This window comes from Haliotis rufescens, unplaced genomic scaffold (assembly GCF_023055435.1).
Source record: "Haliotis rufescens isolate VD_foot unplaced genomic scaffold, xgHalRufe1.0.p SCAF_11, whole genome shotgun sequence".
Taxonomy (NCBI): Eukaryota; Metazoa; Mollusca; class Gastropoda; order Lepetellida; family Haliotidae; genus Haliotis; species Haliotis rufescens.
In genome coordinates, this window is record NW_025963791.1 from 19391317 (window position 1) to 19410284 (window position 18968).

Here is an 18968-nt window from a genome sequence, read left to right on the forward strand (position 1 = left end):
TTGATTGTGGGCCATCGTACGCTGATGGTGTGGATTGTTCACTATAACATTCTCTGGATTATCCAGTCCAGAGTATATATTCAGCTGGTCATAGCTGTTGTTTTACGCCGAACTCCGCAATATTCCATCTGTATGATGGCGGTCTGTAAATATTCTAGACTGGACCAGACAATCCAGTGAGTGACATGTGCATCATATGGCTGTAATATTGCTCAGTTAGGCATCAAACAACAAAATTGTTATAAATGATGGAAATGCTGACCATTCTGCCTGAGAACTTTGAAATGGATGAAGTACTCATAAAATATTGTCAAAATATTTTTATTTTTTCTATAACCTCTATATACACAACATAAGTCGTGGCTATATGCAAAGACATGAGGTAGTGTATCCTAGAGAAATGATGGAGAGAGTGGAGCTGGTTTGGTTAAATGCATAGGTATTAAGTACATTTATCATTTGGTTAAAACAAAGCAAGTCTTGTGCTCTGATAGTATGACCAACATAAACGTTGACACATTAAACAGACTTTCTAATCTAAATGAAGGAATTCTACTTCTTCAATTTTTCAAGTGTATGGGTATATGATTGTGTGAAAAATATGGAATGTACACTTCTGCTTGCCAGTTAAGTTTTCACTGTTGTCCTGTGACCCGTCGCATCATCATTAGGGCAGTAGCTCCATTGTCTGCAGGAACCTGTTGACAGTCAACATCTAAGGTAAAAATCTAAGGTAAAACAGTGTAACAGCACTGTAGCTCACACGGTTACGTTGTCAACAGCTTATACGTGGTCCTGTGCACAGGGCACAAATCCGGTGCAACATTGGTCCCAGACAGTCCTTGGATTGGTGACAGCGTTTTGGCAGCTTGGCTCTTGACAGTTTCTAGGGCATCGGTTGGTTGGTTGGTTTGTTGTTTAATACCGCACTCAACAATATGACGGCGGTCTGTAAATAATCCAGTCTGGACCAGACAATCCAGTGATTGGTATCAAGAGCATCGATCCACGCAACTGGCATGCTTCAACCAAGTCAGCGAGCCTGACCACCCGATCCCGTTAGTCGCCTCTTACGACAAGCATAGTTGCCTTTTTCGGCAAACATGGGTTGCTGAAGACCTATTCTTACACGGATCTTCACGGGTCTCTAGGGCTTCGGTCCTGCCCCACACTGAAGCACATGTAACACATGTGGTGTCTCTTTAGTCAAGTGACTTTGTTCGAAATGTGCCTCTGTTCACATTCATGTAGCAGTGAATGGATACCCGGTAGGATGAGATGACAATGTGGTGGTTAACCTTCTAGAGCCGAACAGGCGGCTTAGGTTGTATGCTGAGCTGAGAATTATTCTTGAGTGCACATTGATCCAGTGACCGGGGTTATAGTAGCGCTTTTGAGTATGCCCCCCAGTGGTGTGGAAATATGCACAATATAAATAGAACATTTATTATAAAGAAAGCTGCTTAACAAAACTTGCTGTCAGCATTGATATTCAGATATCTTCTGTATAAATACTGAAAACTAACACAAGTATCCTGATAATTTGAACACAATTACATTACTCCTTAGTTTTTTAATATGGCAGCCATATTGAAAATAGGATTTGATACCTTTTTAGCAAATTGGGGTGTCATTATTGGTAAGAAAAAGTATGTTTCAGCATCATTGGTAGTGTGGTTTCCGAGAAGATGATGTTTTTACGACAGATTGTGGACAAGTCGGCTACGACATATCAACTTTCCATTTGACATTAATGTATTTATGTTACCATAGTAAAAGTTACATTGCTGACTAGCATGCCTCACGGACATCTGACAATAACAGTGACATGTTCTATCCTGAGATTCAACTCACCATGTGACCAGCCTTCAGTATCCAGTAAAAGGAGAAGTTTTTGGCAGTCTTCACAAACCCATTAGTGATTCCGTGAACCATGAGTGGTGTCCTGATGGCCTCTTTGAACATGTCGGCAATCTGCAGTCGATACACCCATGCCTCTGTGCCTGAAGGAAACCAATTGGTCACATATCCAGGAAGTACTCAAGGTCAGATCATCAAACGGAAACCTTGATTTACATCACTAATTCAACCACTTACACTTTCATAGATTAAAGGACAAATGGTCACACAAATATTCATTATCCTTGGTTCAAGAAAAAAATATCTTCAGGGTAGTGTGAATAAATTTGATTTAAAATGAGGCTGACCCACCCAGTGTCTCCACAACGAGGCTGTCCCACAGAGTGTCTCCACAATGAGGCTGGCCTACCAAGTGTCTCCACAATGAGGCTGGCCTACCGAGTGTCTCCACAATGAGGTTGACCTATCTAGTGTCTCCACAATGAGGCTGACCAACATAGTGTCTCCACAATGAGACTGACCTACATAGTGTCTCCACAATGAGGCTGACCTACCTAGTGTCTCCACAATGAGGCTAACAGTGTGTCTCCACAATGAGACTGTCCTACCGAGTGTCTCCACAATGAGACTGACCTACCGAGTGTCTCCACAATGATTCTGACCTACCGAGTGTCTCCACAATGATTCTGACCTACCGAGTGTCTCCACAATGATTCTGACCTACCGAGTGTCTCCACAGTGAGGCTGACCTACCTAGTGTCTCCACAATGAGGCTGACCTACCGAGTGTCTCCACAGTGAGGCTGACCTTCCGAGCGTCTCCACAATGATTCTGACCTACCTAGTGTCTCCACAATGAGGCTGACCTATCGAGTGTCTCCACAATGAGACTGACCTTCCGAGTGTCTCCACAGTGAGGCTGACCTACCTAGTGTCTCCACAATGAGGTCCAGCTGTCCACTGTACACTACAACCTCCAGTGTGGTTTCAATCACCAGATAGTCCACTGGAACAAGATGTAACTACACATTAGATCACTGAATTGCCCTGTATAGTACCTCAGAATGTTTGAGCTTTAATGAGGTAGCATGGTATTGGTTATTGGGATAGCAGGATTTAAATAACAGATGAAATAGTTACTTGTATTTTATGATGAGTACACACTGCATTGAGGATCAATACCGGAAAACACAGGAACAGGGGTCAGCTGCCAACATCCTACCTATTTCTGTGACTGGCTTCATGAAGTCTCCCTGCTGTTTCACAAACACCATTCCTGACTGACCTGTAAGTACAATTCTACCAGGTAAATTAGGTAATTACTCCATTCTGATTCACCTCAATCAGAGGTTTCAAATCACAATAACCACCTCTGAAACAGCGCATTTGACATCCACTGATGGGCTGCAATCCATTTTGGCCAGGAACCAGGACAAAAATTGACTAAAAAGGTATTTCAAGTTTGAGGGACAACAGAGACGTTTAAATTTGGCACATTTCTATATCTGATCGTGACGTCGCATCTTTTGTGTCCCAAACAATTTGATGTCATGGTGACCAGCAGTGTAGACCTTAACCTTGAAAGGGTTACTTAATTTGGGGGGTAGCCACTTCATGTGGCTTACGAAATAGTTGTGCTAAACACTAAGAATGCCTGTCATTTATTTGAGCAATGTATTATGCATCTACTGTGCATATCTTGTTTAAAGGCTATTATGAGTGTTTTGCTTAATTCCAATCAACAATGCACTCAAAATATTTTGCACATGTAGATTCATTCAACATATTTGTAAAACCAGTGAATTAACATGGTTAAATCTACAGGTATTACCTGTAAGCTTGCATTACATTGAACATAAACATTGTTACAAAAGGATGACATCAAAGAATCTCACAACAAAGTGCAATATATATATATACTACTATACTATACTATACTATACTATAAGAATTAGTGAGTGAGTTTGGTTTTACTCCGCTTTTTGCAATATTCCGGCAATATCACGGCAGGGGACACCAGAAATGGGCTTCACACATTGTACCCATGTCGGGAATCAAACCCGGGTCTTCGGCGTGTCGCGCGAACGCTTTAACCACTAGGCTACCCGACCGCCCCTACTTAAAAGAAGTTAAAGTACGCCTGATTTTTCATATTATGACAGTTGATATGTCATGCCATGACAGATTAACTTTTGTTGTTTCATGCCGCACTCAGCAATATTCACACTATGTGACGGCGGTCTGTAAATAATCCAGACAATCCAGTGATTGATATGATGAGCATCAATCCACACAATTGGATCAAGTCAGTGAGCCTGACCACCCGATCACGTGAGTCGCCTTTTACGACAAGCATAGTCGCTTTTAACGGCAAGCATGGGTTGCTGAAGACATATTCTACCCTGGACCTTCAGGGGTCTATCGTAATATGAAAGAATGGGGTGTTCTTTACCTTCTTTGTAGTAATATAGGAGAGTAAAATGTACGGATTTTGACAATGACAAAATGCACAGATATTTACATATGTGCTGATGTTGGTAGCTATGACAACCCACCTCCCCAGGTAACATTCCTCGGGATGATCTTCAGCTTCTCTCTGATTGGTCCGTTCATCAGCTGGTCCAGCGACATGGCTTGGAGTGGCGCAACATGGCGTTGATATAACTTTTCTGACAAACAAGATCATACATGACTTGGGCATCATGTCAACACACTTTACAGTCTTGGATGTCTATTAGGGCTGACCAGTTAATATTTTGGGAGAAACTTTTGTTTGAGACAGCCATTTATTGTGACTTGCCAAACTTTGAATGTCAAGAGATGTGCTTTTTTTTATAAACATCTAACTTACTCACTGCCATAGTTGTTTCATACATATCAAAGGGAGTGGTTTTTTTCACTTTTCATCATGATTATATTAATATTTAGTTATTAAATATTTAATAAACAACTGAACTGTAATAAATACAATGCAACACAATTGTAGATATATCTAAATATTTCTTTATAAATGCTATGATTTTTATTAATCAAAAATGTTCTTTTAATATTATTCAAATCACATATAAGATTCTTCAATCAACAATCATTACATTTCCTGCATGTTTTCTTTGTTTGTTTGATATTCCAGCAATTTGACAGCAGTTTGTAAATAATTGAGACCAGACTATCCAGTGATTGATATCATGAGCATCAATCTACGCAATTGGGACACCATGACATGCATCAATCAATCAAGCGAGTCTGATAACCCGATCCTGTTAGTCGCATGTTATGACTAGCATAGTTGCCTGTTACGGAAAGCATGGGTAGATGAAGAACTATTCTACCCAGATCTTCAAGGGCCACACTTTCTTTGTGAATGGATGTGATAACTGTATCAAGGTCATAACTCCATTAGGGCACCATTATTTGGATAAATCTGTAATCAACGGAATTTCTGAATTTTCAAACAAGACCACTCCTGCTTGATCTACAAGACCATACAGGAACTGCTAGACTGATGTCACATGACAGGAAGAGGAATTGTGGGAAATTTATATGGGAATACTCAATGCTGGTGATAAGCATGATAAGTTAATGAAAATTTTAAACTACTGTAGCAGGGCGTGGAGTCATCCCACAGCTGACATCCTTACCTTGTCAGCTTGCTGATGGGGTTGACCTCTTTGGTCATGTGGACAAGGCGTCCAAGCTCTTGATCAGAAGGTCCATGGTTCGAATCCCATCACGGAACTCATTGTGGGGCTGAGCAAGTTCATATTAAACCTAGTTTATTAAAATAAGTTTCAGTACCCTTCTAATGCAGCCCATGGACCATGCCTCCTGTTGACGGGGGAGTATGTAGCAGGACATGGTGTCATCCCAAAACAGATATCCTTACCTTGTCAGCTTGCTGACAGGGTTAACCTTTGGTCATGTGGACATGACGTCAGACCTCATATCAGAAGGTCCGTGGTTCGAATCCTGTCAAGGGTCTCAGAAATCTTAGGGCCACTATAATTACTTCAAAACTTAATTACTTCTTTGTACAATCCATTTTAATGCTGCCATTACTGATATAACATGAACAATTTAATAAATGGTTAGTGTTTGATGTACTCATTTGTTAACAAAGGTTTGACACAACCAGGCCCTGCTCATTATAAAGGAATCTGACTGTAGAGTGGTTTGTGAGGCAGTTTCACATACCTAGATATGTGAGATCCTGTCTGTCTGCCACCCTCACTCGCTCACTGCCACCCCAGTCTAGGATGTTGTAGAAGTTGACACCATTCGTCACTTTCTCCACAACATTTTCAGTTGTGCCCCACTGCTCTGTTGCTTTGACCCACTGGCCTTGTTGAACCAGGTCCGCTGTCTCTTGTGCCGAATTATTCACAGCTTCCAATCCCTTCCGGTCTACCAGTGACTACAACAGTTGCACCAATACCTGACACAACACATCAACAGTTTGCACCAATACATGACACAACACACGAACAGTTGAACCAATGCCTGACACAACACACCAACAGTTGCACCAATGCCTGACACAACAGACCAACAGTTGCACCAATACATGACACAACACATCAACAGTTTGCACCAATACATGACACAACACACGAACAGTTGAACCAATGCCTGACACAACACACCAACAGTTGCACCAATGCCTGACACAACACACCAACAGTTGCACCAATACCTGACACAACAGACCAACAGTTGCACCAATACATGACACAACACACCAACAGTTGCACCAATTCCTGACACAACACACCAACAGTTGAACCAATGCCTGACACAACACAGTTGCACCAATACCTGACACAACACAGTTGCACCTATACCTGATACAACACAGTTGCACCAATACCTGATACAACACACGAACAGTTGCACCAATACCTGACACAACACACCAACAGTTGCACCAATACCTGATACAACACAGTTGCACCTATACCTGATACAACACAGTTGCACCAATACCTGATACAACACAACACAGTTGCACCAATACCTGATACAACACACGAACAATTGCACCAATACCTGACACAACACACCAACAGTTGCACCTATACCTGACACAACACAGTTCCACCTATACCTGATACAACACAGTTGCACCAATACCTGACACAACACACGAACAGTTGCACCAATACCTGACACAACACACGACTAGTTGCACCAATACCTGATACAACACAGTTGCACCAATACCTGACACAACACATGAACAGTTGCACCAATACCTGATACAACACAGTTGCATCAATACCTGACACAACACACGACTAGTTGCACCAATACCTGACACAACACAGTTGCACCAATACCTGACACAACACAGTTGCACCAATACCTGACACAACACACGAACAGTTGCACAAATACCTGATACAACACAGATGCACCAATACCTGACACACCAACAGTTGCACCAATACCTGACACAACACACCAACAGTTGCACCAATACCTGACACAACACACCAACAGTTGCACCAATACCTGACACAACACACCAACAGTTGCACCAATACCTGACACAACACACCAACAGTTGCACCAATACCTGACACAACACACCAACAGTTGAACCAATTCCTCACACAACACAGTTGCACCTATACCTGATACAACACAGTTGCACCAATACATGACACAACACACCAACAGTTGCACCAATACCTGACACAACACACCAACAGTTGCACCAATACCTGACACAACACACCAACAGTTGCACCAATACCTGACACAATACACCAAGAGTTGAACCAATTCCTCACACAACACAGTTGCACCTATACCTGATACAACACAGTTGCACCAATACATGACACAACACACCAACAGTTGCACCAATACCTGACACAACACACCAACAGTTGCACCAATACCTGACACAACACACCAACAGTTGCACCAATACCTGACACAACACACCAACAGTTGCACCAATACCTGACACAATACACCAAGAGTTGAACCAATTCCTCACACAACACACCAACAGTTGCACCAATACCTGACACAACACACCAACAGTTGCACCAATACCTGACACAACACACCAACAGTTGCACCAATACCTGACACAACACACCAACAGTTGCACCAATACCTGACACAATACACCAACAGTTGAACCAATTCCTCACACAACACAGTTGCACCAATACCTGACACAACACACCAACAGTTGCACCAATACCTGATACAACACAGTTGCACCAATACCTGACACAACACACGAACAATTGCACCAATGCCTGACACAACACACCAACAGTTGCACCAATACCTGACACAACACACCAACAGTTGCACCAATACCTGACACAACACACCAACAGTTGCACCAATACCTGACACAACACACCAACAGTTGCACCAATACCTGACACAATACACCAAGAGTTGAACCAATTCCTCACACAACACAGTTGCACCTATACCTGATACAACACAGTTGCACCAATACATGACACAACACACCAACAGTTGCACCAATACCTGACACAACACACCAACAGTTGCACCAATACCTGACACAACACACCAACAGTTGCACCAATACCTGACACAACACACCAACAGTTGCACCAATGCCTGACACAACACACCAACAGTTGCACCAATGCCTGACACAATACACCAACAGTTTCACCAATTCCGCACACAACACAGTCGCACCAATACCTGACTCAACACACCAACAGTTGCACCAATACCTGACACAACAGACCAACAGTTGCACCAATACCTGACACAACACACCAACAGTTGCACCAATACCTGACACAACACACCAACATTTGCACCAATGCCTGACACAACACACCAACAGTTGCACCAATTCCTCACACAACACACCAACAGTTGCACTAGGTGCTAAAGACTGTCTACAAGTCGTATCTCTTGTATTTCTGTATCAGCAACCTGTGACGAGGCTTGTAGCCTACAAAGACACATTAATGAATGTTAAGATGAAGGTCGAAAGGCCATTTCTCACATTTGTGTAGAGGTAGGGTCCCCAGGCTAGGACAGAGTCGATCGGAGAGATCCAGGAGTCTCCAAGGGCGATGCCACGGAAGTCACACGTCACCGACTTGGACTGGATAGCCTGAGGATGATATGGTGTGTTATCACTGGCAGTCACTAAATGCATATAATCACACATGTGCGACACAAGTCTCAACATTTGGAAGTAGACTGACTGACAAGATTCAATGTACATCACAGACTCATTGTCAGAAACTAAGGCCAGATATATTAAACAAGCCTACACTAATTTTGCAAAAGAAATTGAAATTTAACTCATTATACCAAAATATTAGCACATATCTTTCAGCATTATCTGTGATACAAAATGTCTATTGAAATTAATGGTGAAGAAAATGGAGAGACATACTCGTTAATAGAATGGAGAGACATACTAGTTAATAGAATGGAGAGACATACTAGTTAATAGAATGGAGAGACATACTCGTTAATAGAATGGAGAGACATACTCGTTCATAGAATGGAGAGACATACTCGTTCATAGAATGGAGAGACATACTCATTAATAGAATGGAGAGACATACTAGTTAATAGAATGGAGAGACATACTCGTTAATAGAATGGAGAGACATACTCGTTAATAGAATGGAGAGACATACTTGTTAATAGAATGGAGAGACATACTAGTTAATAGGTGAGGTGAAATTGGGTTTAACATCACTTTCCAGATTATTGCACTCATATAGCGTCGTCAAGGGCGGATCCAGCCTTTTTAAAAGGCATAGGTCCAAAATATCAAAATCCTCTCTAAGGAAGAGAGAGAGTTGTCCACAACATTCTACATTTGGTTTTCAAAGGGGGAAAAAGTCAAGAAAAAGGCTGATTTTATAGTGCTAGCCCACTGAGATACCACAGTTTAACATGAATAACGCAATCAGACACAATATACTGACTCCAAGTTGACCAGTCCTTGTTTTAGCCCCATAATGCTCTGTGCCAGGCAGGGTAACAACAGGTACCATCTTTAATGTACACTAGGGAAGAGAATGGAGAGATATATACCAACCTTGTAAAGGACCTGGGCAAAGGCAGAGGTCATCTTCCCACCATAGGACTCGGTGAACACATAGAAGGGCACACCCTGTATAACACATGGAGCAATTTACGCATGGGAAAGCAAATTACACATGGGAGAGAAATTTACACATGGAGCAGCAATTAGCACATGGGGTAGCAATTAAAACATGAAAGATGCGATAACAACAGATTTTAAGCAAACTTTTTTAAAACCTTTCTCTAGAATGTACCTTTATGTCTCTACAGTCTTGTCAGGTGTTTATCTGGGCCCGCTCAGAGGCACAGTATTGGGCACAGTGGTAATAAGTGGGTCTAGCACAATGCAGACTAACCCTTTCTTTTCACAATTGGACAGTTTGATTACATCATTTAGATTTATAATAATACATAAACTATCACAAAAAAGGTTAAACACTCTTGATACAGATCAGTAGGCATCCTTAATACTAGTCTTTCCCAGGAAGATTTGTCTTGAAGACAAGGATAATCAATTTACACATTTTACACATCAATGTTTTAATTGCGACTATAAATGCATTTCATTCCCTTCAACAACAAAGTGTCGTCAAATATGAGTCGATGATTAACTACATCCTCATCCCACCCACCTGAAACTCTGGCGCCTTCTTGAGGAAAGCCTGGAAGGTGGTGAGGAGATCTGCAGCTATCATCTGAACATCCGTGGTGTAGGCGTCGTCATTGTCAACATAGCTGAAGCCTGTGCCAACGGGGTTGTCAACAAACAGCAGGCTGGCTGTGGACAGCTGAAAAAACATCATGTCATGTTTGGTCTGGTGTGTGGAGTATGTTTGGTCTGGTGTGTGGAATATGTTTGGTCTGGTGTGTGGAATATGTTTGGTCTAATGTGTGGAATATGTTTGGTCTGGTGTGTGGAATATGTTTGGTCTGGTGTGTGGAATATGTTTGGTCTGGTGTGTGGAATATGTTTGGTCTGGAGTGTGGAATATGTCTGGTCTAATGTGCGGATTATGTTTGGTCTGTGTGTGGAATATGTTTGGTCTGGTGTGTGGAATATGTTTGGTCTGTGTGTGGAATATGTTTGGTCTGGTGTGTGGAATATGTTTGGTCTAATGTGTGGAATATGTTTGGTCTGTGTGTGGAATATGTTTGGTCTGGTGTGTGGAATATGTTTGGTCTAATGTGTGGAATATGTTTGGTCTGGTGTGTGGAATATGTTTGGTCTGGTGTGTGGAATATGTTTGGTCTGGTGTGTGGAATATGTTTGGTCTGGAGTGTGGAATATGTCTGGTCTAATGTGCGGATTATGTTTGGTCTGTGTGTGGAATATGTTTGGTCTGGTGTGTGGAATATGTTCGGTCTGATGTGTGGATTATGTTTGGTCTGGTGTGTGGAATATGTTTAGTCTGGTGTGTGGATTATGTTTGGTCTGGTGTGTGGAATATGTTTAGTCTGGTGTGTGGATTATGTTTGGTCTGGTGTGTGGAATATGTTTGGTCGGGTGTGTGGAATATGTTCGGTCTGATGTGTGGATTATGTTTGGTCTGATGTGTGGAATATGTTCGGTCTGATGTGCGGAATATGCCTGGTCTAATTTGTGGATTATGTTTGGTCTGGTGTGTGGAATATGTTTGGTCTAATGTGCGGATTATGTTTAGTCTGGTGTGTGGATTATGTTTGGCCGATGTGCGGATTATGTTTGGTCAGGAATGTGGATTATGTTTGGTCTGGAGTGTGGATTATGTTTGGTCCTGGGTGTGGAATATGTTTGGTCTGGAGTGTGGATTATGTTTGGTCCTGGGTGTGGATTATGTTTGGTCTGGAGTGTGGATTATGTTTGGTCCTGGGTGTGGATTATGTTTGGTCTGGTGTATGGAATATGTTTGGTCTAGTGTGTGTCTAAATCAAGTCTTTAATGACAAAATCGCAATTCTTTTTTCATGAGTCAACACAAAGAAATATCCTACAGGTATTCTCAAAAACATATCTCCAGCAGAATTCGGATTCAGAAACAAGACGAGACCTAGCTTCTTCCCCATGTACCAAGATTTATAGATCACTAAATGATACAGCAACAGGATGCTAGTCATCAGGGTGTGCGTGTAGAGAGTCGATGGTGCCCACTTACCCAGGTCGTGTTCCTTGGACGCTGCTGGACATCTAAAGGGCCAATTTCCTCAAAATTGCCAAAACCAGTGGACGATCCACCTGGGCCTCCCTGTACAATATAAGCAAACAGTCATCCACAATGGTTTCTGATTTCAATGCCATGAAATGGACGCCAGCTTGTGTTACAGCAGAAGTGTGACACCACATCAGCATCCAACACTCTTCCTTGTCACAACATCTGTACAAAGTTACACATTTGGGGGTCAGAGCCAAAATTATATACTTTTTTAATTTCCTGTTGTAGTTTATCTTTAAAACAATCCAGAATTTAAAAAACAAACAAGAGGAAATACATCAGCAAACAGCAATATTGATTGCAAAGTCTAAAAGAAACAGAAGACTTAAGAAACACTGAATACTCACTGGTATTTCTTTCATCCATGTTATTAAATTAAAATGGTTTTTTTTAATGGAACTGGATTCAATAATTTTAAGAATGCATAATTAATATTAAATAATCTCTGCACACCTGTAACCACATGACAAGGGGAGCCTTGGAGCTGGGGGAGGTGGTTCGGTACAGCCAGTAGAACATATGGGCCCCGGGACGCACATCCACATACGCCCATTCCTGGTCAGCGCCCCCTGGTGACGAGTATCTCATCCAGTCGTCTTGTAGTGGGAAGAAAAAACACAACTTAGCTGGAATGTTATATTGTGAAACTTTCTTGTGGCCCTACATCTGGTACAGTACATTAATATTGCAGCTTCTCGTCAACTAAATCACAGGAGTTCTATTTAAAAATGGATACATAGAAATTATTACCTTTGTGTGCTTTTGTATGTCTTAAGGTTTGATTATTTTATTAATGACATTATATGACAAAGAGGTTATTACCCTCATGTGTTTTTGTATTGTAAATATTGTACATTAGAAATATAATTGTATTTGAGCCTTATAAACACTTTTATATGCCTCATATATGACACTTATGATACAAAAACACACTAAGGTAATAATATCTTTGTCATATGTCGACCCGTGAAGATCCGGGTTAGAACAGGTCTTCAGCAACCCATGCTTGTCGTAAGAGGCGAATAACAGGATCGGGTGGTCATGCTCACTAATGCATGTCATCATATCCTAATTGCATAAATTGATGCTCATGATGTCAATCACTGGATTGTCTGGTCCTGACTCGATTATTTACAGACCGCCGTCATATAGCTGGAATATTGCTGAGTGCGGCATTAAACAACAAACAAACAAACAAACAAACAAAACATTATCATGTGTCATTTAAAAAAAAATCAAAGTTTATGACATATTTTCATGCACTAGTGTGACTCAAGAAACCATAGAGGATCAGAAACCTGACTGAACCACATCATGTACTTCATAGTGTCAAATGATTTAACGCCATTTTTGTTGTCGTAAGCACTCACAGACTGGTAAACTTCAATCTAAACTTATTGGGGTCATTATCCATTTACTGAGAGAGTAGGTATAACAAGGGTATTTTGGAGAAAGGCCTTAATATAAACTTAATAGGTTGTTTATGAAATACTACAAAGTTCTAGGTTAAAATATGAAATGGGGATAAGAAGGGTGACTGTAATGGTGTCGAGTAGAGGAATCCATTTTAAACTGCAGCATGGTATCTCAGTTGGCTAGCACTATAAAATTGGCATTAGTTTGGACTAGTAAATGCAGCCACAGACACACAGACACAGACAGACAGACAGACACACACACACACACACACACACACACGTGCATGCACGTCGCTATATAAGTGCAATAATCTTGGACGCGACGTTAAACCCAATTTCACCTCACCTCACCCATATGACTAGGGTAATATGTAGACACAGAGTTAGCTGAGTAATCAGTAGAAATGCAGGATTACTCATTAAGAGACCACATTATGCAGGATGTCAGAGAGATAAAGAGAGATGAAGGGCAAGGCCTGTTTCTAGGCAATTCAGCAATTTGTCGTTCGACCCTTGATGAAGTTAGAACATGGCATAGTTAATAATTCCATATAAGGAAGAGTTATGACGTGGAAAGAACAATGGTGCTTTTCTGATCGATCAGGTGCACGAAGACCCACTGGCGAATGGGTAGTTTGTCGAGCAAAACAGACTTTCTGTCAATACGAATCTTGAGTATAAAGGCAACCACAACTGACATGATCCATTTTGATAAAAACATAGGAGTTTGGAGTCTTTTAGTTACAAACAATAACATAAAATCAAGTACACCATTGAACGTACACATAATTAAGTAGATTTTCATTTTCTACAGAAATAGCTACACCGCATGCACATCGCTATTTAAGTGTAATAATCTTGAACGTAACGTTAAAACACCATTTCACCTCATCTCAACATTGCAGGACATGACAAAAATGATATTTTAATGAGTGGTGCAGGGACCAGTGAAAATGGAACTTCTGTAAGACAAGACAACTTCTGTAAGACAGATACATGGGGACAAGAGGCTGGGTGTTTGGTGGGGAGGTGGATGGGGTAGAAAATCTAATAATGACTTTACTGTGGCCTTAATGGTGCCACTATGAGCAGGTTGGGTACACCACTAAATATAGATGTTTTTCAAGAACGTCTACTAGACTTCATGCGGCTTAGCCGAGACCTGCGATGGGTTCCTACAGTCAGGACACACAGGCATAGCATCAACCTTTGTAAGAATTATGTTTTTATGAGTTTTGATTGTGACATTTTGCCCAAATCAGTTTGCTAATGCCATGATTACATCCTTCATTAAATAATGTTATTACATTGGGGTCAGTATACTGTGAGTGGGGGTATCCATTTTAAACTGCGGCATGGTATCTCAGTTGGCTAGCACTTATAGTCTGTCTTACAGACCCTGATACAAATATATATCAAATACAGCCCATGCAAGTCTATAATGTTTGGCAAGTCTAGATTACTGCAGTAAATGAAGAGAGTCTCTGGGCTCCCTTTTATTATATTTTTATTAAGATAATTGAACAACTGTTTTTTCTGTACGATATGTTCATTTCAGAGACTAGATGTAAGTCTAGCTAGCACTATAAAATCGGCATTAGTCTGGACTAGAACAAGAAGCCACAGACACACACAGACACGATGATGTAGGGTTGTGTCCTGACTGTAGGACCCCATCGCGGCTCTCGGCTACATATGTGGCTGTGCTTGGTTGTTCCTTTTCCCATTCTGCTCTTTGATACACACGAAGTGCGGGCGTTATTGCCATGTTAATGACACCCCTAAAGAAGGGCTGGGACGGGTAACTCGGGTACCCGGGTCCTACTCAGTACCCAGGACTACCTGGATCCGTGGTTAGTCACGTGATTATATTGTTTAATGGCAAAAAATATATGGTTACACTATAAGTGATAAATGTTCTTTGACTTTGCACACATTCCTTCTGACTTTATATGTTTGCATAATGATAAAACATCAGTCAACGTCAGTGTATGTATGACAAGATCGGATTATACCTGCATCTATATTTATTTTGACAGGAGTACCGTCAAACTTTCTCAATCGGACATGTTTTACCTATCACTTGAGACCTACAGTGGGTACCCGGGTAGGGTCGGGTAATAGGGGGGTGGGTACCCGGGTAGTAAATTTTAACTCGTCCCAGGCCTACCCTAAACTATACAGATAATGCCTCGGAAACTGGAAGGTTCTGAATATGTGCAGGAGGAACATCTCCGAAGAATAATCGTACTAGATCTTACCGTCAATCGCTTCTGTTGCAGATACAGGAAGTATATATTTGGTTTACATATTTATACAGAATATTTTGTGCCGACGAGTAATGTAGTGTATTAGACATGTCACTGAATCTTACCGTTTCCCACATATCCTGTGGACACACAGCTGAACGCAACTGCAGCCAGCACCACTAACAGATACTCCTCCATGTTGTATGTCTCTTCAACACTGAACTTGGTGGGACGTTCACATGAGATCACGTGCTGGACATGGGATTCCCCTCGTGACTTGCGTTTCTAAAAATAGCCTCTCACCCTGAACGCGCAGGCAATCACATGTCTTTGCTGGTACAATGTCATTAAAATCAGGTCTTAGTTATCGCTTGCGCTGAACAGGACCTCGGAACTCTCTAGTGATAGATTAATTTTGTTTTGCTTTGTTGGAGATTGATAATTTGTTAGAAAGATGGTATTGCCGTGTGGACTGTATCAATACAAATATGAAAAAAACCATGAATATATTTGTCGGATCGTACGTTTTTGGACACCATACGTTTTTGGACGAACATGTTTATCGCGATTAATCGCGCTATAACAAGAGGTGTGTCGCCACACAGACATTGTATTTGTAAATACTCAGATGATGGCCTGTTTTTAAGATAAAGTCGTCTTTTGTAAGTGAGTGAGATGTTTTACAGTTGTTCACGGATTAACGAGAACATTACGAATGTTCTTAGTATCCGAAAACCAATAGCACGGGGATATAATAGGGGTCATGAAAACTTCCTATTGATGACAATATTTGTCATATTTCATGACAATGTTGGTATCTCTAGGAGGATAATGAAGAGGAAAATGGATACATAGTTGAGAAAGTATAAAAAAATGTTAGTAAATCATTCATAGATGAAGAATCTCATTTATATCCCATGTCCTAAAAATAAGCAACGCGTATAAGAAGAAGGAATTAATATCACATGCTGTCCATGAATTCTTTCTCGACCTTCGTGTTTCTGTCCTAACATCTAAAATCTCTTATGAAAGATTCCATGACATCAAGATAAAACGGGTCAGGAAGTCAAAGTGTTGCTTCATAGATTTTAAACGAAATAATGTCTTTGGATATGCAACTGTTTGCTCAACAGGTAGACAAAAACTTTCAGTTTTGCAAGACTTTGTATGTGTGCACCACCTCACCCCTCTTTTGTCTCAAACAATGTCCGTGCCAGTCTGTGTGTTCGTTATGGTTCACTTCATGGCTGAGGGGGCGGTCGGGTAGCCGAGTGGTTAAAGCGATCGCTCGTCACGCCGAAGACCCGGGTTCGATTCCCGACATGGGTACAATGTGTGAAGCCCATTTCTGGTGTCCCCCGCCGTGATATTGCTGGAATAATGCAAAAAGCGGCGTAAAACAATACTCACTCACTCACTCACTCACTTCATGGCTGAGGGCGTGTGCTCCCCCTTGTTTCAAATTCTTGCATCCACTGATCCACACTATTGCTGAGTGCGGCGTAAAACAAAAAAACTAAACTGATCCACAACTGGTGACCGATTAACCACTCTGGTTAAACCCACAAGCACCGACTTTTGTAAGACCAAGAATCGTATTCAGGGCAAATCCATTGCTTTTATTGTCAGTATGAATACTTTTAAAAGAGTGAGTGAGTTGGGTTTAACGCTGCTTGTAACAGTATTCGAATTATATCACCGCGTGTCAGCTTGGTGTGGGAGAAGAGCCCGAAGTGATGCAGGTCTCAGACGTTTACCACTTTGGTGAAACCCACGAGCACGGGCATGGTGCTGACAAACATAGAAACATAATCGGGGCGAACCGGGATTTGAACCCACAATCATAGGTTTCTGGCGTGCCCAAGGGACGCAATTCTGCATAGCGAATTGCGGCGCCTTAGACGACTGGGGCACCCGTGCCCCCTACTTTTAAAAGAAGTTAAAGAATACCCGATTCATTCACATTAATACAGTTAGTATGTCATGGCATGACATGATAGATTAGCTATAGTAATATTAAAGTATCAGGTGTTCTTTAACTGGTTTGACAGATTAATTATAGCAATATGAAAGATTTGGGCACGCTTTAACATCTTTTTGAGTAGTATATTGTATGTGTCCAACTGTATACGTTCTGTCTTTTAGTCTTTCATGTTTGTTTAACGCCCGCATTCAACATCTTTATAATGACAAGCTGTAGATAAACGTGTCTCGCGCAGCTAACTAACAGGCTAGCTTCCTGGAGTCCGTATCCTAACTAACTGTACAGCTATGCACTGACCAACAGGCTAGCTTCCCTTGAGTCTGTATCCCAACTAACAGGCTAGCTTCCCATGAGTCTGTATCCTAACCAACAGGCCAGCTTCCAAAGAATCTGTATCCTAACCAACAGGCTAGCTTCCCTTGAGTCTGTATCCTAACCAACAGGCTAGCTTCCCTTGAGTCTGTATCCTTACAGGCTAGTTTCCCTTGAGTCTGTATCCTAACCAACAGGCTAGCTTCCCTTGAGTCTGTATCCTAACAAACAGGCTAGCTTCCCTTGAGTCTGTATCCTAACCAACAGGCTAGCTTCCCATGAGTCTGTATCCTAACCAACAGGCTAGCTTCCCTTGAGTCTGTATCCTTACAGGCTAGCTTCCCTTGAGTCTGTATCCTCACCAACAGGCTAGCTTCCCTTGAGTCTGTATCCTAACAAACAGGCTAGCTTCCCTTGAGTCTGTATCCTAACCAACAGGCTAGCTTCCCATGAGTCTGTATCCTAACAGGCTAGCTTCCCTTGAGTCTGTATCCTAACAGGCTAGCTTCCCATGAGTCTGTATCCTAACCAACAGGCTATCTTCCCATGAGTCTGTATCCTAACCAACCGGCTAGCTTCCCTTGAGTCTGTATCCTAACTAACAGGCTAGCTTCCCTTGAGTCTGTATCCTAACCAACAGGCTAGCTTCCCATGAGTCTGTATCCTAACTAACAGGCTAGCTTCCCTTGAGTCTGTATCCTAACCAACAGGCTAGCTTCCCATGAGTCTGTATCCTAACTAACAGGCTAGCTTCCCTTGAGTCTGTATCCTAACCAACAGGCTGGCTTCCCTTGAGTCTGTATCCTAACCAACAGGCTAGCTTCCTTTGAGTCTGTATCCTAACAGGCTAGCTTCCCTTGAGTCTGTATCCAAACTAACAGGCTAGCCTCTCTTGAGTCT

The 18968-nt window shown here is 41.6% G+C and overlaps 1 protein-coding gene across 1 annotated transcript; it reads right to left on the minus strand.

The window, feature by feature from the left end:
* Positions 1–305: 305 nt before the first annotated feature.
* LOC124137261 (retinoid-inducible serine carboxypeptidase-like) lies at positions 306–16053 on the minus strand. Its single transcript, XM_046503493.2, has 12 exons — positions 15898–16053; positions 12559–12701; positions 12049–12138; positions 10550–10705; positions 9931–10005; positions 8875–8985; positions 6051–6270; positions 4415–4528; positions 3082–3144; positions 2788–2865; positions 1855–2003; positions 306–698 (listed from the first exon to the last, which is right to left on the minus strand). The coding sequence occupies exons 1-12, from the start codon at positions 15968–15970 to the stop codon at positions 636–638; spliced, it is 1335 nt and encodes a 444-aa protein (XP_046359449.1). The 5' UTR covers positions 15971–16053; the 3' UTR covers positions 306–635.
* Between the last annotated feature and the right edge of the window lie 2915 nt (positions 16054–18968).

What these genes read in the sequence shown, in the direction of transcription:
- LOC124137261 (XM_046503493.2), bottom strand. Translation starts at nt 15,970, where the DNA reads ATGGAGGAGTATCTGTTAGTGGTGCTGGCTGCAGTTGCGTTCAGCTGT. An exon ending in CCCTTGTCATGTGGTTACAG is followed by an intron (nt 12,139 to 12,558) that starts GTGTGCAGAGAT and finishes TATATTGTACAG; the next exon opens with GGAGGCCCAGGTGGATCGTC. An exon ending in CCTCATTGTGGAGACACTAG is followed by an intron (nt 2,004 to 2,787) that starts GTAGGTCAGCCT and finishes GGTTTCCTTCAG; the next exon opens with GCACAGAGGCATGGGTGTAT.